This window comes from Littorina saxatilis, linkage group LG8 (genome assembly GCF_037325665.1).
Source record: "Littorina saxatilis isolate snail1 linkage group LG8, US_GU_Lsax_2.0, whole genome shotgun sequence".
Classification (NCBI taxonomy): domain Eukaryota; kingdom Metazoa; phylum Mollusca; class Gastropoda; order Littorinimorpha; family Littorinidae; genus Littorina; species Littorina saxatilis.
This window is the reverse complement of record NC_090252.1, coordinates 51,051,414-51,077,732: the sequence shown is the minus strand read 5'-3', so window position 1 is coordinate 51,077,732 and position 26,319 is coordinate 51,051,414. Positions and strand designations below refer to the sequence as shown.

Sequence of the window (26,319 nt, the reverse complement as noted above, 5' to 3'; positions counted from 1 at the left end):
TCTCTCTCTCTCTCTCTCTCTCTCTCTCTCTCTCTCTCTCTCTCTCTCTCTCTCCTTGAGTAATACAGTTCGTTCGTTCGTTCGTTCGTTCGTTCGTTCGTTCGTTCGTTCGTTCGTTCGTTCGTTCTCTCTCTCTCTCACTCTCTCTGGCGCCCTTATGTGGAACTCCATTCCTGATATCCATTGAATTACAAATCAATAAAACATCATTCAAGGAACATCTCATGCTTGTTCTCTTGCAAAACTTGTGAGTACTACACTTGTGCAGCTGATGAAATAACAGTTATTTCTGATGTTATTGAACCACGTGATTCTACATAATGCACTAAGAACATTATATATGAACAAAACATTAGTGTTATAATCTTGCATCCTTGCTGGACATGTTAATTATGTAATGTTACTGTAGTTAAGTGTTTTTTTTTAAATTCTTCTAGTTATTGAGTTATCCCTCAATTGGCGAGGGCCGGATGAAAAACAATTGTTTTCATTACTTATTCTGTCACCCTCAAAATATTGATTTTAATTCAATTCAATTCATTTCACTCCACCCCTTCCCCCTCCATCTCTCTCTACCTTATGCCGCCTTTTCGACACTAACACAACCACTCTGCACCACATTATTGGTTGAACTTCCTGCTATTTATGGGAAGTACACATTAAAACGTTATTGTTACGCGTTTCTTTCTTTCTTTATTTATTTAGTGTTTAACGTCGTTTTCAACCGTTCAAGGTTATATCGCGACGGGTGTTACGCGTTGGACAATAGGCCCTTTGCCGCAACTAAATGGGAGACAACACAGCCCTAAAAAAAGTATAAGTTGTGAGTTATTTCCCCTAACTTCGGGCAAAAGTCTTCCCGAAAACAATGGCTGCTCATAGCGACAGTGGACGGGACTTTTCTAAATTAAACTGTGAATCTCTTCGGGAATACCTCAAAGCAAGAGGGATTAGTGCCACGGGTTATTGCAAACAATCTTTGGTCCGACTTGCCACCTGCGCCAGCGGATTATCGCTTGAAATTGACCCTGATTCGTCCAACGTTGACGTGGCCAGCCAGGTCAAATCAAGTCTACAGGGCTTGAATTTTCCGGTTCTTGACCCCTTCACGCTACCGTTTTCTGATGATTTTAGTTCGACACCAATGATAGGCCTGATCGACGTTTTCAACTATCTGATCGACAGTAGGACTGACTTCGATAAGAAAGCGACAAAGGCGTACAAAAGCTACGAAGATTACAGACTTTTTCACGATGGCCATGTTTTGGAACTCAAGTGCTGGAACAACGAAAGGTTTTGCTGCTACCAGTCCCGTGTAAAGCCTACTCAACGACAGAAGACCTACATCTTGACAGATGCATACAAGCTGTGGATCATCGCTGATCGTGATGGGGACATCCACTTGGCTTATTGTCAGTGTCCTGCAGGGTATGTAGCCTACTCAACTGATCTTGTTATGTTATGTTATGTTATGTTATGTTATCAGACTGGTACTTAGGCTGTTAAGCCTTTGTCTGATCTTTTGATCAGTTGCTATCCTAGCCTAACTTTGGGCTAGGTAACCTACACGATCTTCTTTGACCGTGGCCTATTCTATCAACTTTTTCTTGGCTGGTGTAGGGAGAGGCATACTGACATTTGGGCTATACATATAATCTTTCAGTGCATTGTCCAAGCGATTTTTGAAACTGTTCATTGTCGGCGCTTCTACCACATTCTTGTCCAAGGAGTTCCACGTGTCTATGATTCTGTTCGTGAAGAAAGATTGTCGGAGAGCTGTTCTGCATTGTTTCTTCTTGAGCTTGAACTGATGTCCACGGGTATTACAAAGGCTATTCAGCTCCAGTGGGTTCTTGCAATCGTAGTATCCATGCATGAATTTGTAGCAGCCTTCATTGTAGTATGTACTGAATAGATCTACTCAAGTTACTGTAATGATTTAACATTACGCTGCTAAAATTAAAAACAATAAATAGAACACCAACATTGTAAAATGGTTAAATTATATTATCCATTTCATTTTGCAGATCTGATGGTGCATGCAGACATATTGCAGCAGCTTTGTATGCTATAGAAGACCATGAGGTGAAGTCAGTCACAGATGGACCTGCTGTCTGGGTGAGGCGCAACACTGCCTGTGAAGAAGCTGAAAGGCTGAACATGCTGCCCCAGATTAAAGCCAGGTAGGTTAATATAATAATAACATCCTTTGTGTTTTAGTCACATTGTGGTTTTGTAAAGCGTTGCTGTGTGCAGACAGACACTGGTTAGCTTAAACATTTGCACATGTATGTTATGTATGCATAATATAGGAAGGTGAAGAAAGTAAATGCATACATGTACACATATACACATTCATTTTCCTTACTTGCAGGTATGATAACAGAGTTCCTCGTAAGCTTCCGTCTGCAGACAACTTTGATCCACGGGCTTATGAAGACAGAGTGCATACTGCTGAGAAGGAAGCCTTGTTTGCTGAATTACTTTCCAAGGTACAGTTGCATCTCTAGTTATGTTGTCAGGCGAAGCAGACAACATATTGGATTCACTTGTACAAAAGTGCATCATCACAAAAGTATGAAACGGGCTTCAGTTTTTAAACGTGTGGTGGTAGAAGTTACGTCAGCCAAACAGAGGGTGATTCCCATCGCTATTTTTAACATTCTCTAAAACTGAGGTAGAAATTTCCTACCCAGCATTCCACGGGTCTAAAATCAAATCTGAGAACATGTTTGAGGGCTATGAGTATGACGCCTAATGGGTAAATTAGGCTGTGAAGGGAGGTAATCTGAGACACATGACGTTTACAGAGGATAAAGAAGGGGTTTGACTTTTGCTCGTATTACTATTAATGCTACAAAATTGACTATAATTGGTTACAAGGCTTGTTTAGTAATACTAGTTGTAACTTTTGTAATATTAGTGCATGTTGATGTTTGCTTCTGGGTTTTTTGGGGGTGTGGGGGGGGGGGGGGGGGGGTGTTGAAGGGTTGGAACATGGTTATTACTTGTACTGCAGGGTTTGTGATTATACTGTTGTTTGTTCCACAGTTATTTTAAACAATTTAAAATATAATATAAATTATATTTGTGTATTCTGTTGTCTCGCAGGAGCTGCCCGATGCTGCAGTGCTAGAGTGCTTGGTTGACAGTAGCCAGGATCCAAGTGAGACCACTGATGCAGATGAACAGCTTCTGCAGCATTCTGTTGCAGCAAGGACCAAGGATATCACTTCACAAGGCGACACAGATCGTGACTTTGATTGTGTTGTTGATGCTCTGCGTTCAGAGCAAGAGACGCTGCAGCGGATTGAGAAAGCAACTCGCGGACAGAATAACAATCCGCTGTGGTACGTTATGAGGCAGGGCCGTGTGACTGCCTCCGACATGAAGCGCGTCTGTTCTAGACACACCACCCTGTGTGGGAAGCCCGACACGGACTGTACAAAATTAGTAGATCACATCCTGGGGAAACAGACAGACTTTGACACTCCAGCTTTGGCTTGGGGAAGGAAGAAAGAGAAAAAAGCAAGAGAGCACTATTGTCGCGTGGAGAAAAAAAAGCATAAAAACTTTACACTCAGTGAAAGAGGGTTACAGATTTCCAGTAGAAAACCCTTCTTGGGATGCTCAGTAGATGGTCTTGTATCATGCTCTTGTACTGGTCACAGTGAGAAGTTGATAGAAATCAAATGTCCGTATGCACTAAGAGAGCTGTCACCCAAAGATGCCGCAAGGCAGAGAGGTTGCGAGCTGAACGTAGACAATGGGAGCTGGAGTCTCAATGAAAGGTCTCAGTACTTTCACCAAATACAAACACAGCTGTTCGTGTATGGTCTGAGTGAGTGTGATTTGGTGATTTACACAACAAAAGGGATTATCATTGTCCCTGTGCAGTACAGTGAGAAGTTTGCTGTGGAATTTGTCCGGAAGGCAGAAGATTTTTACAAAGGCAGGGATTTAATGGACCAGCAAATTAGATGGACCAGCAGCAAAAAAGATGGACCAGCAGCAAAAAAGATGGGTTTCAACAGCAAATTAGCTGCAATAAATATTTTTGGCAGCAACAGATATACTTAGCAGCAAATTGGATATTTTAGCAGCAAAAAAAGATGGTTAACCAGCAGATTTGCTGTTTGAACAGCTGGGATGATATTTAAACTGCAAATTAGATACTTAACCAGCAAGAAAATACAACTGACAGCAGAATTGATGGTCACAGCAGCAGAATAGATGATCACAGGAGCGTGCAGCAGATTACATGAATTCAACAAACGTGACTACATATGAACTGTAATCAGAGTTGTATCTGGGTCTTATTCACCTGAGCTTTGTTCGCTTTCTAGCAATTGTGGGTTGACATGTACTTTATTACGGCACGCTTTATTACTGAGACTGAGTATTTTCATCTTCTAGATAACTTCTTGTGACTACATCTGAACTACTGTGGGGCAACTGCATGTAAGTGCAACACAGTTTCAACACAGTTTGTCAAGTATGGATGACACTGAGTTTGAGACCATCCACCCCATCTCCCAAGAGGCATCATCCAGTGAAAATGAAAAATTGCCACCAGCAAAAAGGTGTAGGGGAATGGCCAGGGAATGGCAGAAACAACGGACTTTTGATGATGAAAAGGCTGCCGATGATTTTGTGTCTAAGGAGAGCACGTTATAGTTGAATGGTAATGAAGATCAGTGGGAATGATGATGATGATGGCAGTAAGAGGAGTGATGATGATGGTAATGATGATGTTGATGATGATGATGATTGCTGTAGGGAATAAGGTGATGGCGAATGATGATGATGATGATTGTGATAAAAGTGATGGTAATTAGCACATACATACAGGTCGTGGTGATGTCGGTGGACAACAATGTTGGTGTCGGCGACGATAATACTGGCAGTGATTGTCCAGAAATGGTGATGGAGGTGATGCAAGTCGGTAGATGAGGAGAAGGAGTAAGGTGTTTCGTTCCTCGCACAGGCTTTATGTCGTTTCAGGATGAGTGGGCCATTTAAGCTACACACATAAGACGACTGATGGAAAGAAGGTGTACTTCAAGTGTAAACGAGGAGCCAGCTGTTTGGCGGGGATGTTCCTACTCTACAACACTGAAGACCAAACCGTCTCCTTGTATGAATCCGGCGAACACGACCACGCAACTACACCAAGGCCTACAAGGGGGATTCACCCAGACACAAGGACTGTGATTGATTCTCTGTTCAGAGATGGTGTGAGAAAACCAAGGGCGATTCTGGTAGCACTGCGCAATAGGGACTTTGCAAACTTGCCTTCGAAAGCCCAGCTCAAAAATTACCTTGTCGGTCTGAGAATGAAAGAATGTGGAAAGCATACAATTTCCCTGGGTGAACTTGCAGCATGGGCTGATTCTCGCACAGCTGTGCCTGATGATGACGATGTAACTTTCGTTTGTGGTTTTGAGTGTTCGTATGACCAGAAAGAGGCTTTTTTCAGGGTGTGCATGACAACCAAGCGTCTGCTGAAACTTGGTGCTGATGCTGCGAATGTCCATGCAGACGCAACGTATAAGTTGATATGGCAGGGTTTCCCTGTACTTATCTTGGGGTACAGTGATGCTAACCGCAGGTTTCACCCTCTAGGTCTTGCGGTTACAAAGAATGAAACGAAGGACGATTTCCACTTCTTGTTTTCGTCCATTGCAAAAGGAATCAGCCAGGTGACTCCAGATGATCATGACGGTTTTGTGCCTTCTCACTTGATCGCTGATGCCGCTCCTGCCATCAGGAACGGATATGCCTCTGCCTTTGGGCGTGAACCGGAAAAAAACATCACATGTTGGGCTCATGTTGTCATGAACGTAGACAAGCATCTTCTGAGAATCAGAGACCAAAGAACCCGTCAAGCTGTACGTGATGACATCAGTCAGCTGCAGCTTTGTCTAGATGAAGATTCATTTCATCATGCAGTTCTTTTGTTCCTGGCCAAATGGGAAGATTCCGACGATCACGGATTGTTGTCTTTCGTGGAGTACTTCAAGGGGTCATGGATCGACCGCAATGACACCTGGTACGAAGGCTACGCCCCGGGAATTCCTTCCACAAACAATGGACTGGAGGCAATAAACCAGACCATCAAACGTCAGAACACATTTCGTGAGAGGCTTGACTTGTCCAGATTCCTAACCCTTGTTGAAAGAGACATTGTCCTGAACTGGTCCAGGGAGAGAGACAACGCTCAGCCTGATCATATCCCAGTGGCCCAAGAACCAGACAGAACCTTGCCCTGCTGGACGGCTGCCTATCAGTGGGCATCTTCAAACGCAAAGTCCATCAAGAGGAACCAGAAAGTGTTCGTGGCCTCGGAGTCGCTTCAGAACATGGACCTGAAGACAGCTGTCAGGATTCAGCAAGACCAGTTCCAGAGAGCCTCTTGGGAATCGTTTGACCAGTACAAGGAGAGCCGGAACTCGGTTTGGAGTCTGACCGTGGAGGACAACAGAATTGACTGCAATTGCCCTGTCTACATGAAGTCCAACATATGTAAACACTCACTTGGCATGGAAATCCGGCTGTCCATTTCTGAACCACCAGCACAGGCAAAGACCGTCCCCCTGGGAGAGAAGCGAAAGAGGGGACGACCTAGGCTGGCAAAACCAGCTCTCATACGTCAGTAGGTCTGGTGTACTTGCTGCTAGCGCTCTGCATGGGCATTCTCTGCATCCGACTTTCTGGTGTACTTGCTAGGGCGCTCTGCATGGGCATCCTCTCACATTCCTTTTTTTGGTGGTGGTGCAAGGTGGTGTGTGTGTGTGTGTGTGTGTGTGTGTGTGTGTGTGTGTGTGTGTGTTGATTTTTTTCAAATAGAGTGAATGCGATTTCATGTTTTTGTCCATTTTCTGTATGAACTTTTTCTTACGATTTTGCTGATTTGTGTCCGTTTTGCTGTTTTGTCATCCTTTTTGCTGTTCTCATTTTGCTGGATTTTTCATCTTTTTTACTGTTAAAGAAATCTGCTTGGCTGTTCAATTCATCTATTCTGCTGTTGAATTCATCCAATTTGCTGCTTCACATTCGCTGCTCACTCCTTCCTATTTGCTGCTGAAACCATCTATTTTGCTGGTAAACAAATTTTATGCGTTTTACAAATCCCAAATTTGCCCTGCATTATTGTGTGTTAAAGCCTGAAATTTGTGACCAGTCTGTGTAACCCTTGGTAATGATTGCATTCATAAAGAAAATGAATTGATTATTGTTCTTTTTGAGCGGTGTTTGCATTCAGATTCACTATAATTATAGACTTGATTGTTGAGCACACTGCTGGTTGTGCTTTATTCAGTCTCTGCAGCAGAAAGTAAATAAAGCTCCCTGTGAGCTGCACAACAGCATCACACTAATTTTACTATGTATTTCGCTGTTTTTGTTTGTTTGAGCGATTTGGTAAAAAAACAACATGAAAACTCCATTGTAGCGATAAATGTATAATTATGTAGTGTAGCGTAAGCAGTGAAAGAGTGTTTAGTCGTAGATTTTGTTTATGCATGTGTACATCTGAAATCCTGACCTGAGTATGCAATACATTTTACAGAAAACAAACAAGTGATAGTTTGCTTTTGTTTTATTATTTTTTCAGTATTTAATCTGATCCGAATTTAATAATACACCATTTAATATAGCGCAATACACTGTACTCTAAACTAAAGTTAAAACTGAAAGCATAAATTAATATAAGGCCTAAAAAAAAAATAGGTGTGGTTACGGTAACCCGACCTACCCTATTTTTAGGGGCCGACCCTATAACTTTTTATTACATTTGTCAACAACAACAAAAACACACACAAGAAAACGAGTGCAGAAATCGCCATGAAAGCGAAAGCGCCCGAGTCGCACACTTATTTCCCTGTCAAGTAGGTTTAATTTGTACACATTAGAAAAAAAAGTTTTAAAAAAAAAGTGATTGCCTACCTTCCTACCCTATTTTTTTTGGCTATGTTACCGTAACCACACCTATTTTTTTGTTGTTGCCTAAACACAAAAAATAGTTCACAATAAAGCACTTTACAACTGCATCACAGGGACTCTTGGACCGAAAACCAGGGCAAAAATCTGTCCACATGGACATGTTGTTATTCACAGGATTGTTGCTATTCGTAGGTGTGCTGTTCATAGGTTTCACTGTACATGTAGTACATTTCAAGGCTGGGCTCCAGTATATTTTGTCTGGGTACGAGTCACGGCTACTGGTTCTGGTGCATGATCAAAGTCTAGTGTGCTTTCCAGACAACGCTTCTGATTTTACCGACACAGTGGTTTCTCAAGATTACACAAAGCCGCAGCTACAGTGACACACATGTGGACCAGAGGATTCAGGGGTGCTGGAATGGTCTCGCTAAGAAGCCGAAACTGCTTAAGACGGCCGATGGCCCGCTCTACGTGGATTCGAACAGCAGCTATCCTACGCGTTTTTGTCACTGCTGATTTTGCCATTTGTCTGCCATGAGCAAAGGGTGGGATGTTTAGGGTGGCTTTACGCAGCGTGACAAGGTCCCTAATTAGAAAACCCCTGTCGGCCATTACATCATCTCCAGCCTCTAGCATCTCCAGAAAACCAGACATCTCAACAATTTTTCTGTCAGATATGGACCCTGTCCATATATCAGACACAAAACTAAATGCCCCACGCGGTGTAACGCCAACAAGACACTTAGCGGTATTCCTGTGTTTGTAACTGGAATAAGTTTTTCTCTGCACCGAAGGTAGTGAGGGTTTCTGAAGCTGAAACTCTGTGCAATCAATAATCACACGTGTTTTGGGGAAAAATCTAAATGCTCGAGGCAGTCTGGAAAGAACACGTGCTCGTGTTGGCCATTTGATCAGAAAGCAAAGTTCCCGTGATAGCATATGAATCCACGTAATGAAAATCCTGCTTACCAATGATGAGGACACACCCATCAAGTCACTCAGCATGTTTACCTCTAGTGCACGTCGAAGACGCACCAAGACAACAAGAAGTTCTTCCTTTAAAGTCAGAAGTCTCTGTGTCCCCGTCTGGTCTCGGCGGTTGGGGACAACGCCATCAGGGCCAGTCTCTTCACCCCTCCAGTATGTCATCCTGGAGGCAACATTACTGACAAAGTTAAGAAGAATTCCAAACCCCACCACAGTGAGACCCGTGTAAAATTTACACGTCTGGTCATCCCTGAACACGCTAGCTTTGAACAAGGTCCTTTTCAGCTGTTTGAGACTGCCCATGAGATCGTCATCGCTGAGTTCATTAAAAACAACATCGCCTGCACTAAATCTCGGTGAAGATGTCAGGTCGGTCTGTGTTCCTGTTGTTGTCATCAGCTGCTTCTTGAGGTTTGGTTCCCGTTGCAGCACGTGTCGCAAGAGAAATGGTGTCCTTGGAGCTGCTCTGTTGATGGGCTCCTTGGTTGGTGTGACATTCTGTTCCTGGTATGACATGACATCACTTACTTGCTCCCCTTGTCCAGCAGTGGCACTGGTATTACTGGTCACCACAGGTTCTGAACACACACAAAACAAAGAACAACTATGAATATCATGCAATATGACTAGGCCTATTGACCGAACTGACACTGACTTGCCACAGTGCACAATCGCAGCGGCAGTTCACAGTAAAAAAAAACAAGAGGCGAAGCCTTCAAGGCTCACGTAAGAAATCGACAAACAGTAACACAAACTCAATCACTCCGTCACACATACACACACACACAGTAAGCATAGGTGACACTGTGCAAGAAAGTGCGACACTAGATCTAGATCTGTCTGCATGTAGCCTACTTACAGGGACACGACTGCCAACTAGTCTCGGCCCGCTCAAAATACCAGACATACACACACACATACATACATACAATGATACATACATACGCACGCACGCACGCACGCACAGACAGACAAAAGTTAGCATCGCATAGGCTACTTTTACGTGAGCCAAAAAGAGGACAGTTTGACTTTGTTTTTCTCCTCGGAAAGGTTAGTCCTAGGCTAATCTGTGTTGATCATGGGTTTTCTTGAAAATCACTAACTATTTGACGGCCCCATTTGAGCATACTAATTTATACAGGCCTTCAAACAAACACAGACAAATAATAGATGCCATATAATCCTGACCTGTCGGTGAAAGCACTGCAGATGATTCAGATCTGGACTTCTTGCTGCTAAAAACACCGATGTCACTGGCAGTAGGCCTACCAGTCACCACAGATTCTGAAAACACACAAAACAAAGAACAACCATAAACATCATGCAATATGAAATACCCTAAATAAACTGCCATTAACTCGCAAATGTGGACTAACCTAGCATGCTAGTAAACAGTTATGAAATTAATACAGAAAAATAAAAGCCTCACCTGTCGGTGTGAGCACTGCAGACGGGTTTGATCTGGCCGGTTTCTTGCTGCCAGAAGCTCTGGCATACTGTCGTTCTTTAGGGCATGGCCGCTTTTTTTTCTTTTCAAATGCTATTTTTTCCACTTCTGATGCCAGAGCTGGTACTGGATCAGGATGAATTGGCGTTGGTCCATTCCCCGCTACAAAATGTTTGGAACAAATATAGGTGTCTTTCGTCACGGAATCCTCGGTGAAACAACCGGCGCCTTCTGCTGGCCGGCCGCACGCTCTCACCCACCGTTTACATTTCTCTTTATCCTTTCTTGGCTGAGGAAAATAAATGAAAGCGACTCCTTCCATCTTCGGCCGGCCATAATGCCTTGAGTCGCTTTTGCACAGTCCATACGCACACGTTTTGTTGACCATCTCTTACCGCCCGCCACGACACTTTGCCCGAAAGCGGAAGTGGAAGGTCAACTCTCAAGGCCGCGGAAAGAGGCCTATTAGAAATACAAACATTCGTTGTAGTCGTTGGACACTATTTGTTTTTGTATTCTCGCATACTGATTATTGCTACAACAGCAACACTACTTTTATTTTTTTTATTTGAATTGGCGTTTTTGTATCTTTATCTCCTTGTATTTGTAAGACACAACAAACAAAATATATAGTGAACCTTCACCCTCCCCTCAAAGAATAACAAACAGGTTAAACATAAACACGGTTTACAAAACAAACATGTTAAACATAAACACGGTTTACAAAACAAACATGTTAAACATAAACACGGTTTACAAAACAAACAAAAATCAAGCAAAGACAAAAAAAAGTGCGTGTAAGAACAAACTGGTTTGCATTTTGGCCAAGACGCTCATGAGAAAAAAAGATGGACAAGGAAGTTTAGTGAAGATGACACTGTACAAATTATCAACACACACACACACACACATGCACACACACACACACACACACACACACACACACACACACGCACACACACACACGCACACACACACAGACACACACACACACACACACACACACACACACACACACACACACAGCCCGAAGTCACATACATAATCATGGACACCTCCAAAGTCACCAACAAATGTCCTGTTGGAGTAACAGACACTGAGAAAAGTGGATTAAACTGACAAAGATCATCAGTAGACGAAAAATCGTAAAATATCAAAATATTTAGCATGCAACCTGCCCTTACTGTGTTTTTGTAAACCGTATTTAAGTTTAAAATATTATAAGATGTTTGATGGCTTGTTGACAGACAAGCTTTTTTGTCGGTCCGAGGGGGTCATATCGCCGAAGGCCGCAGTCAATAAGTATGGAACAAAATTCGATATGCCCCCCGAGGACCGACAAAAAAGCTGGTCTAACAACAAACCACCAAACATCGTTTTTGTTGTCATTTTGGTAGTGCGAAAATAAGTGCAAAATCAGCACAGGGAGCTATGCTTTGAAACGCGAGTTATGTTATCATAATACATGTTTTGGGGCCCAAGCACGGTGTTGCAGTTATTGCTGGCGTGTGAAAGCAACTTTCTGTGATTTGAGTTTATAAACTGTTGAGACAAGTATGTCAGGTTTGAGGATGCGAAGTTCTGTAGGTTCCGACTACAGAATGGTGTGTGAAGCTGGCAGAAAACGTCTTTGAAACGAGAGTGCCTATGTTTTGCATTCGAGCGATGGGATTGTCTTATTTCAAACGAGGTGATTTGCTTGCACAGTCGGCGTTGACATCTCACAACAGATTTGTGGATAATAGTGCGACGATCGAGTCGGGGGCAATGAATAGCAGGAAGCAAAGATGAGTCTTTTTCTATTGTTACCTTTCTTTCCTGTTGCTGGTGGATACAATATTGTGCGGACAGATGCGACTGCGAGTGTTTTTTGCCCCCAAGATTTTGTGTGGTGTGGGTATTGTTTTTCTCGTTTCATACCCAAACCAAAACCTGAAAACCAATTCACCTCCCACCCCACCCTCCCCCTCTCCCTCCCTCACAATCCACGAACACAAACACACACACACACACACACACACACACACACACACACACACACACACACACACACACACACACACACACACACACACACACATCAATGATCAACCTCTACCCCCCCCCCAACCCTTCACTTGCGGATCACAATTCACACCTGCAACGCAGACGATCATATCATTGATTAAATATTGCTTTTTTTCTGTGGACAGATTACTTTATATACTGAGGGAATACAGCATTGGGCACAGCACAACAGAGCAAAATATGTCACCACAGGCATATATGCTCGAAATGAAAAGGAGAAAGAGACCAACAAGACCGACTATTTATCTTTTGTGTGCACTTGATCACGCCCCCACAACACCGACTCCCCCCTCCCCACACATTCTCCCCTCCCCCCTGCCTCTATCTCACATTCTTTCTTTCTCTCTCAAAATCTCTCTGAAGCCCTCCTCATTCATCCAACTATCACCTGCATACATACTAAGCATAATTATGTTCAGTTAATAAAAATACGGTCTGTTTTTTTTTCTCGTCAGTTTTATTTTAAAAACCAAAACAAAAGAAAGAAGCAAAGGAATTAAAATGCATAAGATTACACTTTAGTTATTTTCAAATAAAATAAAAAGGTAATTATACGATGTGTTAAGTGATGTATTCTTTAGCTGCAAGCGTGTGGGAAAACAGTCACCCCAGCGTATGCTGTTGCAAATGGTTTATAGATAAGTTCAAACCACTGTAACATACAAACCAGAAAGCATGTTTAAAAAAATAGCTTGAAAGAAAGTAATTTTGTAGCTGATAGTTTACACTTCGTTTGTGCAAGTATTGTTTTATCATTCATACATTGCGTTTTGTGCTAAAATGGTACAATCAGTTATGAAGGCAGCAATAATTTTATTCTTTTAAATATCTCAATTCTAAGAAATCAATGCTCATTTTCAACATCAAATAGCGTTTTAAATTAGTTCCAAAATTAATGGTCAGGTTTTCTTACAATTCAGGAGATCATCAACGAAAATCCCACACAAAAAAACGTTCATGAGATCAGGATCATTATGTACATGTGTAATGAATACAACTTAATCAAGTTAATTTCACTCACCAACTGTACACAACCTAGCTTTTGTATAAAAAAGAAGCCTTGATGGTAACAATTGTCTGTCCCCATTAACTTCCGGTACGTATATACCCCGGCCCCGTTCCCTCTTGCGACCCTTTAGTGAGATACACAGACACTATTTCACTGAACATACCTTGCACTCGTAATAAAATATCGTTGAACATAAAATGATTCAAAAGTCAGTTAGGTTCTTCTCGTTACTCACAAAAAACAAAGAAACGTGGATGCATCCAACTACTGTATAAAAACGTTTGTAAAAGTATATACAAGGTGTTACATAAGAAATATGATACGTATACATACAATCATTTTCGAAGCTTAAAAGTTATTTTACAAGGATAAGGAAAAGAGGATATAAGCGTTGGAGTATTAGGTTTTCATTGTATTTTCCCTTTCAAGGTACAACATCATCGTTCTTAAATATTATATCTTAAATACTTAATGACTTACAACAACATACTAATTTTTATTTTACCCCCAGATTGCAGCCAGTGAGATTTCTCCTTTTACCCCCAGATTGCAGCCAGTGAGATTTCTCCTTTTACCCCCAGATTGCAGCCAGTGAGATTTCTTCTTTTACCCCCAGACTGCAGCCAGTGAGATTTTTCATTTTACCCCCAAATTGCAGCCAGTGAGACTGAAACTCCTGATTGTTCACTTGCCAGGAGGATAACTTCTATTCAGGAAACGTGACCATCATTCTATTCATAAGCAGCCATGTTCGGTACAGTCTGATGTACGATTTTCTGATGTCTCGAGTTTTTTGGTCTGTCTTGTTTGACCCTTTTATTCTCTTCGTATTTACTTAAGGCTGTATCAATTAATAAATAAATTATGTTATTTTTGTCGCCACTCATAACCTGTTCAAAGTGGAGTAACCAATTACACTCGTGAGTAGATAATTACAAAACATTACAAGAATTGTGTTTATTTTCTCCTGTTAATGAAGGCACAATACACCTTTCAACAATGTTTCTGTCTTAAATGCAAATATATACAAAAAGAAATACAGGTTAATATGAACAAAGTATGCATAACAAACAGACCAGAATCAGGTAGTATAATGTACAGAAACAAAATTCGCAATATTACATTTTCAAAAAAAAAGCTGTGTTGTCCTTAAAATCATAAAGGCACACATACGTGAGAGAGACACTCGTGAGATAATAATCGTTCAAACCACACGTGTGTATATCATGTAAATGAGGTCATGTCAAGCAAGTCTGGCAGGGACCTGTTTTTCCACTGCTTATGATGCCAAAGTCACCGAGACAAACGTCATTATAGAAGAACAAAACAATTGCGCTCGCTAATTACCCTCGATGAATTTTTAGAACTAACACGTCATGCCACACTTTTAGAGTGACGTTTGTTTGCTTTGACGTAATAGATTGCACGATGCTTTAGAAGAGATCGAAGTTCCAAAACAAGCGTCTTCATTTTAGCTGCCTGGACTGCAGGACATTTTCAGTAAAATACACGTAAGTACAGTATGTAGGAGAAATAGAATACTACATGGCTTGCTGTGTCGTCCCAGATTTACACTCGTTGCTTTTTCAAATAGTGAACAGCTCGCTTTCGCTCGCAGTTCAATATTTTTAAAAACAACTCGTGTAAATCTGGTACGATACAGCAAGTCATGTAGTATTCTCTATTTATATCATACTGACCGGTACTTTTTGTTTGCATTGGATCAGCCGAGTTTGTTAGAGGGCTGGAAAACGATGCATTGGACACGGTTCATTAAAGGGCTGGAAAACAATGCATTGGACACGGTTTATTAAAGGGCTGGAAAACAATGCATTGGACACGGTTTATTAAAGGGCTGGCAAACAATGCATTAGACACGGTTTATTAAAGGGCTGGAAAACAATGCATTGGACACGGTTTATTAAAGGGCTGGAAAACAATGCATTGGACACGGTTTATTAAAGGGCTGGCAAACAATGCATTGGACACGGTTTATTAAAGGGCTGGAAAACAATGCATTGGACACGGTGTATTAAAGGGCTGGCAAACAATGCATTGGACACGGTTTATTAAAGGGCTGGCAAACAATGCATTGGACACGGTTTATTAAAGGGCTGGCAAACAATATTGTATACATATATTTGGAATCTGGAAATGGTAAGAGATAAGAAGAAAACGTTTTGGGATTGATTTCTCAAATTTTAATTTTAGATACAATTTTCAGATTTCAAATGACCAAACTCAATAATTGATTGTTAAGCTTCCAGGTCGAAATGCAATCCCATAATCCGGGCTTCGTCGTAGATTGCTTTACCAAAATTTCAATCAATTCGAAGTCGGATATGACATCATCACAAACATGTATCCCAAAAGGAAAAAAAACAAGTCTGGGATATTAACTGGGAGAACTTTGATGTAAACTTTCATAAAGATCTGTCCAGTAGTTTTTTTCTGGAATTGCTGTCCCACACACACACATGTACACACACACGTACCCTCGTCTCTATTCCCGATCTATCTTAAAACATTTAATCAAAACTAGATAAATGTAAAAACAATGCAAAATAAGAAAGCTGATATTTCTGCAAGAAAAAGAAGTATGAGTAATCTAATGTTTTATTTATAGCAAATATGAATGAGCTCATATTGTAAAACAAGTGAGTATGAAATATGATGTTTATATCGCACGGGTGGTTTCGCGGGTTGCTACTCTGGAAATGTTGTGTTATAATGCTCTGGGTGTGTAGTGTTGTCATGGTGCCTGAAGATGTTTCTTTGGTTTAAACACAATTTTATTCAAAATACATGACATGAAACAATTGACAAAAATGCAGCCAGGACACGAACTCAAGCAAATGCTTATTTGACGTGACCATAACAATGCTAAGTTACACAAGTTTTCATGATGGTGAACAACACAATTATTAACCAGAAGAACAAAATGTAGGAGGGTGGTATGGGGAACTTAATCAAAACAGGAGGATCTACTGACAGGGAGGAAAAAAAGTGAGACTAGGAATGAAGCGCGTGGGACGAGAACATCGATGCTGAGACAATCACGCATTAAGTAAGTTCAGATAAATGTACATGTTCATGGAGAGGGCTGCATAAATCGTTACGAATGTATGGAAGAAAGAAGAAGAAAAAACAAAAACAAAAACAAAAAACACACACGAAATCGACAACAGCAAAACAAAAACAAAAACCCAATGATGATTATTACTTATGTTATATGTAATTGATGCAACAACACTGAGAGGCGGGTTTACGTTCTCCTGCACACAAACATACACAATACCAGTACGTGGGCTAATCCTTCAAGTTAGTCGACCAGATTCAGTAATAAAGGATTGGACCGACTCGAAAATCAATGTATTTATGCGAAATGAATGTTGCTCGCTGCCTCTTAATAATGTTTCCACGTTTCCAAGATGTTTCTTTAGCTACACTACAATTCTCTGTAAGTTACAGTTATTTGTCTTAGTGTGTTTGAGTGAACGTGTTGTTAAGACATGAAAGTGTGGTGCTTGGTTGCCACGTGTGGTTGCTATGTTTGGTTGCCATGGGTTGCTGGGTGTGCAAACCCTGGTGATTTACCACTAGAAATACATAGAACGTATAACAGTGGAAGTACACACATGCGTACAATGATTAACGAACAACTTTCTTTTGTGCATTGTTGATGGTGAATGCATGTTAATTTATTTTTAATATACTTTCTTATGTGATAACCAATGTGCTATATTTTCTCAGGACAAAGAACAAATGTTTATTTTGAATGTGTTATGTATGTTATTATTACGGACACAAACGCTCAGCAATGTAATTTCTCTTTTAGAGATTAATAAAGTTATTGTATTGTATTGTATTGTATTGTATTGTACTTACAAACAAACGTGCGGTTGCACCACGAATACACACATAGTTGAGCGCACAGATATCACGCAGTGATAGACAAGAAAGAATGATATTCACGATTAAAACCTTTAGACGAGAGAGAAGCTTGAGGCATACCGCACACAAAACTGGAAAACTGTTTAAGAATTTACTTCAAGAATAATCACAACATAATACAAAATATACATCCTATTCCTAATCCTATTAGAATCAATGTTGCCATACCGTCAGAGCAGTAGTTGACTGGATACGAACAGACGTCTATCTTCTTCTTGGCCAGAGGTCGAAAGAGCGATTCTTCTAATTTCAATCCTATATATCCTTTTCTGTCTTTCATTATTCTCCCCTTCCATTGGCTATTCTACGTCAGCTAGGTGATTATTCCTATGATATTCTAATTTATGCCAAAGACAACTGTGAAATCGCCAAGTCATGGTCAAACATGTGCTGGACAATATCACGATAAACCGGTTCTGGACATATCATTCCTATCAACTCCTTATCATAAGCAAACTTTGGCAAGTCTGTCTCTGACACTAAATTTCAATACCGATCGTTCTAAACCCGCGTTGATGTGTGCAAAGTCGCCGGGTTTGGCCAAGAATAGGTAACTCTGACGTTAAACAAACTTTGGCGTTATTGGCGTTAATTCGTATCTACATTATTAACTGGTCGTAGGAACCTAGCTTTCGCTTACCCACTGACCAACTATCTGCCAAATATATTCCTCAATCTCGCTATATAACATACTACTATTAACTAAATTCAATATATGATGTTTACAATTATCGTTAAACCTTAAATCACTTTTAACTCTAAAATCCTAATTTTCACCGTGTGATATTTACAAAGAATAATTCTGATTAAATATGAGTAAGGTAAAGTATTTTCATTTATTTCCCCCTCTGCTTCTTTACATCTGTAAACTTGTAGGGCTAGTTATTTTTCGATAAACACCCAGCAACCAAACAAATAACGAGCCAGCAACAGCCTTAATCCTCGATAGCGCATGGATAAATACATAAGGATGAGCTCTGTTCCTCCAATCTGTGTGCTCATCGAGAGGCTATCGTTGAGTCATCAGAAAAAGGAATCACTTCCCAGAGCCTTGAATCATCACTCACCTGGCTCACCTTGCCGGTCAGTATCAAGCCCCGTGATCATGGGGCACATAAATCAGAGATGCGCGATCCGAATGCAAAACACCAATTTTCACCGTGTGATATTTACAAAGAATAATTCTGATTAAATATGAGTAAGGTTAAGTATTTTAATGTAGCTTTCTTACCGCGTAAGACATTTGATGTGCCGAATTATTGATCAAAACAATTACCTAACCGGGTTACTGGCGTGTCTGCTTTTTATGTACATAAGCTAAAGTAAATAAGGATGAGCTCCGTTCCTCCAATCTGTGTGCTCCTCGAGAGGCTATCGTTGAGTCATCAGACTCGAACCATTACGCACACTTCCACTTTATAGCGGCGGTCACTGCAACAAGGAAGTCAAATATATATGCACCACGGACAATAACAACAACAACAACAACAACAACAACAACAACAAATATTATAATAATAATAACTTGTCAGTACGTACTGGCGTGACATGATCAAACGAAAGCCCTGTCTGTCTAAGTTGACTCATTTTGAAGGCTGTGATTATTGTCCCGTTACCTTTATTTGTTGGCATGCAAAATCAAGTAGCACTGACATTTAGTGTGACCGACAGAGTCATGACACTATCATCTAACGCACTGACTAATTAACGAAACGATCAGACGTTATTTTAAAAGAAAGAATTCCCCTATCCTGAAAAATATATAAAAAGCTTCTTTGGTGGCAAAAGGACATGTGCTGGGTTCATTATGTAACATGTCGCGTAAGGCGAAAATACAATATTTAGTCAAGTAGCTGTCGAACTCACAGAATGAAACTGAACGCAATGCCATTTTTCAGCAAGACCGTATACTCGTAGCATCGTCAGTCCACCGCTCATGGCAAAGGCAGTGAAATTGACAAGAAGAGCGGGGTAGTAGTTGCGCTAAGAAGGATAGCACGCTTTTCTGTACCTCTCTTTGTTTTAACTTTCTGAGCGTGTTTTCAATCCAAACATATCATAACTATATGTTTTTGGAATCAGGAACCGACAAGGAATAAGATGAAAGTGTTTTTAAATTGATTTCGACAATTTAATTTCAATAATAATTTTTATATATTTAATTTTTAGAGCTTGTTTTTAATCCGAATATAACATATTTATATGTTTTTGGAATCAGCAATTGATGGAGAATAAGATAAACGTAAATTTGGATCGTTTTATAAATTTTTATTTTTTTTTACAATTTTCCGATTTTTAATGACCAAAGTCATTAATTAATTTTTAAGCCACCAAGCTGAAATGCAATACCGAAGTCCGGGCTTTGTCGAAGATTACTTGACCAAAATTTCAACCAATTTGGTTGAAAAATGAGGGCGTGACAGTGCCGCCTCAACTTTCACGAAAAGCCGGATATGACGTCATCAAAGACATTTATCAAATAATGAAAAAAACGTTCGGGGATTTCATACCCAGGAACTCTCATGTCAAATTTCATAAAGATCGGTCCAGTAGTTTAGTCTGAATCGCTCTACACACACACACACACACACACACACACACACACACACACACACACACACACACACACACACACACACACACACACGCACATACACCACGACCCTCGTTTCGATTCCCCCTCGATGTTAAAATATTTAGTCAAAACTTGACTAAATATAAAAACAAGCAAGCAGTTGCAAGAGTGCGTAGTTCATTATTTAAAGGGAAGCAAGCGATCGCAAAAAGCGCGTGGTTCATTATGTAAAGGGAAGCAAGCAGTCGCAAGAGCACGTGGTTCATTAAGTAGAGAGAAGCAAGCGATCGCAAGAGTGCCTGGTTTGTTTGTTTGTTTGTTTGTTTGTTTGCTTAAAGGCAAAGTAAGCCTCACGTAAACCATCACAGAGCTCCCCGAGTACAAGCATACTTCCATTTGAACGCTCACCGAACGGGAACATCCTGGCTGCTTTCTGTCGAGCGTGAGACATTTTCCAAGAATTTATTTTCGTGGACTTGGCCCTGAAGAACAATGGCGCCTCGTTTTTGCGCTAGACCTAACTTTTAAAATCTAAATAATAAATTGACAGCTTGTTACACAAACATTCTTTAATCATAAAAGAATTCGTTTTTCATCAAGACAAGATCAGAACAATTCGAAGTTGTGAAAGTTTAAAAAAAGAAAAGCCCGGAAGCAGGGTCACGCAAGGGTCGTAGCAGACGACGGCCCGGTTTATCAGTGCAAATCGCCGTTCCTCTCAACAGTCAAAAGCCATCGCTAGAGTTCTTGTGAACCACAGCCGTTGTTTCGTGCATAAAAACGTGCTATTGTAGATAAGCTTACGTCGAGTCGCATTCAAATGACTAACTATGACGACTGCATTGTGAAAAGGGGGAAAACTGGATCACACGGGTTCACGATGGCTCAGGGGTAAGATAAACCACGCAAAAATAAATTCTTTGAAAATTGTTCGCTCTTTACGGAGGGCACCTAGGATGTTCTCAATTGGTGAGTGTTTAAATGAAAGGGTGTTTGTACTGTGTGTAAAAGCCTGACCGTATCTGTGATGGTTTACGGGAGGCTTACTCTGCCTTTAACGCCCAGCCGACCACGAAGGGCCATGTCAGGGCGGTGCTGCTTTGAAATATAACGTGCGCCACACACAAGACAGAAGTCGCAGCAGAGGCTTCATGTCTCACCCAGTCACATTATTCTGACACCGGACCAACCAGTCCTAGCACTAACCCCATAATGCCAGACGCCAGGCGGAGCAGCCACTAGATTGCCAATTTTAAAGTCTTAGGTATGACACGGCCGGGGTTCGAACCCACGACCTCCCGATCACGGGGCGGACGCCTTACCACTGGGCCACCGTGCCGGTCTAGTGCCTGGTTAATTTGTGTAGAGGAAAGCAAGCGGTCAGAAGAGTGCTTGGTTCATTATGTAAAGGGAAGCAAGCTATCGCAAGAGTGCGTGGTGCATTATGTAGGCCTAAAGGGAAGCAAGCGGTCACAAGAGTAAGTGGTTAATAATGTAGAGAAAAGCAAAAGGTCACAAGAGAGCGTGGTTCATTATCTAAAGGGAAGCAAGATATCGCAAGAGTGCGTGGTGCATTATGTAAAAGAAGCAAGCGGTCCCATGAGTGCTTGGTTCATTATGTAAAGGGAAGCAAGAGGTCACAAGTGTAAGTGGTTAATAATGTAGAGAAAAGCAAAAGGTCACAAGAGTGCGTGGTTCATTATGTAAAGGGAAGCAAGCGGTCGCCAGAGGGTGTGGACGGAGACCATGATGAGCTTGTTGATAACATACCGTACAGGAAAGCTGAACGTTCCGCCCCATCCTGTCATCACCTTCCCAGTTGGAACTGAGTACTTCATTTCGTGTTCATACTCATTTAGAAATAACGTCTCGTAGCACCTGTCCAGTTTGGTCCCTGCACACAAAACGAAACACACAAACACACACACACACACACACACACACACACACACACACACACACACATACACACACACACACACACATACACACACACACACACACACACATACACACACACACAGACACACACACACACACACACACACACACACACATACACACACACACACACACACACACACACACACACACACACACACACAAAGAAACGTTCACATGCGCAGGTGCACACGCATATGACTAAGTGCCAAAAGGTGCTCACAGAACAGAAGACGGCTTTTGTTTTACAATAAAAATGTTTCTAAAAACGCGTGTCTGCTGAAAATTGGTGTGTGTGTGGATGCATGTGCGAAGATATAGTGGACATAATTGCGTGTGTCTGACTTGAACGGTTTTGAAGTTATCTTTGTTTAAAGTCAAAAATAACGCCAAAACCGGCCATCTGAAAACGGACATCGTGATACCTCGTGTTTTGAATATGCCATAGAAAAATAACAAGAAGCACAAATGCCTTGCATTTAGTTTCATTGAATGCCTGACACATCGCTTAACAGACGAGATCAAACGTCAAATCTAAATCTCGAGAAATTTTTTTTTTTCGATAATCACGGCATGTATTTTTCAATCGCAGATATTTACTAAATTTCTTTTTCAAAAACTCTGGAATTGATGTCGACACGTCAAGCGATAACGGTGTATCAAACTGCTGTCTTTCAAGTAATCCAGCAAAGACTGCAGAACTTTTGAACAGCATTTTTGAAAACGACCTGAAAATGTCCTCATATCTTGCGTGCGACATAATGTTCGGTATTTAACGGTTATTTTATTTTAAAAACAAAACTTACATGTACAAGGATCTACTTCATCTAGGGATCCACGTGATACATTCTGTGTTCAAAATTTGTGAAGAAATCACGAACCACGAATGCGCTACCAAGTGTTGAAATTATGTCGTCAACATCTTTTGAGATCTTGCGTGCGACACTATCTTGCGTTCAACATAAAATGTCAGTACCTTATCGAGTTTAATGGGAAAACTAACTATTTGTTGTCTTAGTTTAATCTTCTTAATTATAAGCGTAATAAAACCGAACTTCCAAGATGAATTTTAATTGAGATTAGCGAAAGAGCGGGTACGCAAGTCGACCTTAAAGCAACAAAATAAAAACACGAGCGTTTGTCGTGATGTCTTGCGTGCAACACATTCTCAAAAAAGAAAATATATTATTTTCTCAGACTTTTTTAAGTTAAAACCTTGAAACTTCACATACATGTGGGGCTAAATCGCTCCCATGCATGGTACAAGTCTTGTTGACCCTTGTCCAATTTCAAGGTCACGGCTGGGTCACAATGGAGATAAAAAAAAAACGGAAGAAAAATATTTTTTCAGAGATTTTTGAAGCTAGAACCTTGAAACTTTAACCAACGCTTTTGCTTAATCATCATTCGACAAGGAAACTTTCAGGTTGATCTTTGAGAAATTTGAAGGTCATAGCAAGGTCTCGTGTTGGTAAAAAAAACCCACGGACATTAACCTTTTTCTCAGAATTATTCAAAGCAAGAACCCTAAAGTTCACACACCTTTGGGCTTAATAGCCTCCATACACGGTGGAAGTCTGGTTTGACCTTTGTCTAATCTCAAGGTCACGTATGGGCCAATAAATTTATTTTTAATTAACACTTTTTTCCGTTGTTTTGAAAGGGAGAGCCTTCGAACATCATAAACGCCGTAGCTCAATGATTCTCCGACACAAAGAAGTTCAGAAAGATCCTTGTCAAATGTGAAGGTCACAGCAGGGTCTCGTACGGGTAAAAAACAAACAAACAGACAATAATCCTTTTCACAGCTTTGTGGTAAGCTAGAAACTTGAACCTTTACACACATTCAGGGCTTGATAACGTTTTGACACGGTGAAAGTCTGGTTGACCCTTGTCAAATCTCAAGGTCACAGCCGTGTCGCTCATGGGTTAAAAAACAGACTGTTATCCATTTCTGCTTTATTTCTAAAGTTAGAACCTTGAAACTTCATACAACGCAATCGATCAATTATTCTTCGACGTGGAGAAGATCAAGTCGATCCTCAACAAAATTCAAGGTCACGACTGGTTCTCCTGCCTGTAAAAAACGGCATTTTTTTCTCAGACACTTGTGAAGCTAGAACTTTGAATCTTCACGCATATTCGGTTTTAGTCAAGCAGTATGTAAGAAATGTTAAGTCCTTTGTACTGGAAACTTGCATTCTCCCAGTAAGGTAATATATGTTGTACTACGTTGCAAGCCCATGGAGCAAATGTTTTGATTAGTGCTTTTGTGAACAAGAAACAATTGACAAGTGGCTCTATCCCATCCCCCCCCCCCCCTTCCTCCGTCGCGATATAACCTTCGTGGTTGAAAACGACGTAAAACACCAAATAAAGAAAAAGAAAGAATGGTAGACCAGACACTGTCTATAATCGTACAGGACCGGGATTGAAGCTAATTGGTAGACTAGACACTGTCTATAATCGTGCAGTGCCGGGATTAAAGCTAATTAGTAGACTAGGTACTGTCTATATTCGTACAGTACCGGGATTGAAGCAATTTGGTTGACTAGACACTGTCTATAATCGTGCAGTACCGGGATTGAAGCTAATTGGTAGACTAGACACTGTCTATAACCGGGGATTATTAGGATTAAACCTAATTGGTAAACTAGACACTGTCTATAATCGTACAGTACTGGGATTGAAGCTAATTGGTAGACTGGACACTGTCTATAATGGTACAGTACCGGGATTGAAGCTAATTGGTAGACTAGACACTGTCTATAATCGTACAGTACTGGGATTGAAGCTAAATGGTAGACTAGACATTGTCTATAGTCGTGCAGTACCGGGTGTGACAAATGGATTTGTACATAGTTTAGTCTAAATTAATGTTTAACATTTTTTAGCAATTGTATTAAATGTGTGCAGATTAGCTTACCATACTTTCAATTCGCATAGTATCACCTGATTGAATAGTATGGTCTGATTATTGTAAACTATATTTTCATTGGTTACCTCGTTTAGGATTGACCAATGGGAGAGGAGATTACGAAATTGGAGGAACTAGAAGTAGCCATGTTTGTTGTATCGAGCAGAACATTGTTAACTTTCACGGGAGACAGGTGTGTCTGCCCGTGTCTCTACATTTTTATAGAATGTTTCACAAGTAGCATTGAGGTCGATTGTTATGTGACGCATGCTTGGATGAATCATGTTTGATTCAATGCTGTGAATATACAGGCATTTATTGAATTATATTTGTTCAGTAATCTTGACTTGTGAAATGACTTTGAGAATAATGTTGTGAATTGGATTGGGAGATGTGTGAGCTGTTGTCAGCCATTTTGGAAAGGAATGTTTGTATTTTCCTTTGTAATGGAGTATTTTGTAAATGAGCTGAAATGATAATATAATAGCATAGGCTAGTTGACGGATGAATGTGATATTATTGAGTAAGAGTGGAATTAATATTTTGTGTAGAAGTTTGACTAAAAACTGAGTGGTTGAGACTTATGATAGCATAAACTTTTTACACAGCACCCCGGTGGGAGCGAGGGTGTCCTCTACTGCGGGAAAGAAGGAAGAAGATGAGCATCCCCTCCTTGTCGCCACGGCGTAGAAGATCGTCAAATGCAACGGCACAAGGTTGTAACGCAGCGCAGGAATTCTTGGATCCGGTGGAATCCCACCCCATATCACCATGGTCGTAATCTTTCATGAGTGTGATGTGGATCAAGTAAATGAACCCGCTGAACTGTGAGTAACCACTGAACTGTGAGTAACCACTGAATTGTGCGTAATAAGTGAATTGTGCGTAACAAGTGAATTGTGCGTAACAAGTGAATTGTGCGTAACAAGTGAATTGTGCGTAACAAGTGAATTGTGCGTAACAAGTAAATTGTGAGTAACAAGTGAACTGTGAGTAACACGTGGGCTTTCTTTCTTTATTTGGTGTTTAACGTCGTTTTCAACCACGAAGGTTATATCGCGACGAGGGAAAGGGGGGAGATGGGATAGGGGAAAGGGGGGGGGGGAGATGGGATAGAGCCACTTGTTAAGTGTTTCTTGTTCACAAAAGCACTAATCAAAAAATTGCTCCAGGGGCTTGCAACGTAGTACAATATATGACCTTACTGGGAGAATGCAAGTTTCCAGTACAAAGGACTAAACATTTCTTACATACTGCTTGACTAAAATCTTTACAAACATTGACTATATTCTATACAAGAACCACTCAACAAGGGTAAAAGGAGAAACAGAATCCGTTAGTCGCCTCATACGACATGCGGGGTGCAGAGAAATAAGGATGTGGAAAAGAAGACTTTTGGTAAGTGAAATAAAGGTGATGGATCCAGTCAGGTAGAAATAAGACAACAAGAAAAGAATTGGAAAACTGCAGGGAATAGT

At 40.8% G+C, this 26,319-nt stretch overlaps 2 protein-coding genes, 1 long non-coding RNA gene and 1 other non-coding gene across 4 annotated transcripts in view; 1 reads left to right on the top strand and 3 right to left on the bottom strand.

Moving 5' to 3' along the window:
* The first annotated feature begins 769 nt into the window (after positions 1–769).
* Positions 770–4,080, top strand: LOC138974372 (uncharacterized). The gene is made up of 4 exons (XM_070347089.1): positions 770–1,428; positions 2,028–2,183; positions 2,375–2,492; positions 3,112–4,080. Exons 1-4 carry the CDS (start codon positions 869–871, stop codon positions 4,078–4,080), a joined length of 1,803 nt encoding a protein of 600 aa, XP_070203190.1. The 5' UTR covers positions 770–868.
* A 3,248-nt stretch (positions 4,081–7,328) lies between these two features.
* Positions 7,329–10,834, bottom strand: LOC138973785 (uncharacterized). The gene is made up of 3 exons (XM_070346491.1): positions 10,361–10,834; positions 10,120–10,215; positions 7,329–9,509 (listed from the first exon to the last, which is right to left on the bottom strand). The coding sequence occupies exons 1-3, from the start codon at positions 10,764–10,766 to the stop codon at positions 8,278–8,280; spliced, it is 1,734 nt and encodes a 577-aa protein (XP_070202592.1). The 5' UTR covers positions 10,767–10,834; the 3' UTR covers positions 7,329–8,277.
* Positions 10,835–17,485: 6,651 nt separating this feature from the next.
* The window catches only part of LOC138973791 (uncharacterized), a 68,142-nt gene continuing 59,308 nt past the window's right edge, over positions 17,486–26,319 (bottom strand). The window contains exons 4-5 of the long non-coding RNA XR_011458159.1: positions 21,754–21,877; positions 17,486–18,839 (exon numbers count right to left, since the gene is read on the bottom strand). This is a non-coding gene — a long non-coding RNA (uncharacterized lncRNA). The remainder of the gene's footprint in view (positions 18,840–21,753; positions 21,878–26,319) is intronic.
* On the bottom strand, positions 21,251–21,322 carry Trnat-cgu (transfer RNA threonine (anticodon CGU)). The gene has a single exon. It is a non-coding gene; the product is annotated as a tRNA-Thr (tRNA).

Coding starts and splice junctions, on each gene's coding strand:
- LOC138974372 (XM_070347089.1), top strand. CDS start 869: ATGGCTGCTCATAGCGACAGTGGACGGGACTTTTCTAAATTAAACTGT. Junction 2,184..2,374: donor CTGCCCCAGATTAAAGCCAG/GTAGGTTAATAT, acceptor CCTTACTTGCAG/GTATGATAACAGAGTTCCTC. Junction 2,493..3,111: donor TTGCTGAATTACTTTCCAAG/GTACAGTTGCAT, acceptor GTTGTCTCGCAG/GAGCTGCCCGATGCTGCAGT.
- LOC138973785 (XM_070346491.1), bottom strand. CDS start 10,766: ATGGTCAACAAAACGTGTGCGTATGGACTGTGCAAAAGCGACTCAAGG. Junction 10,216..10,360: donor TGCAGTGCTCACACCGACAG/GTGAGGCTTTTA, acceptor GTGTGTTTTCAG/AATCTGTGGTGACTGGTAGG. Junction 9,510..10,119: donor TGCAGTGCTTTCACCGACAG/GTCAGGATTATA, acceptor GTGTGTGTTCAG/AACCTGTGGTGACCAGTAAT.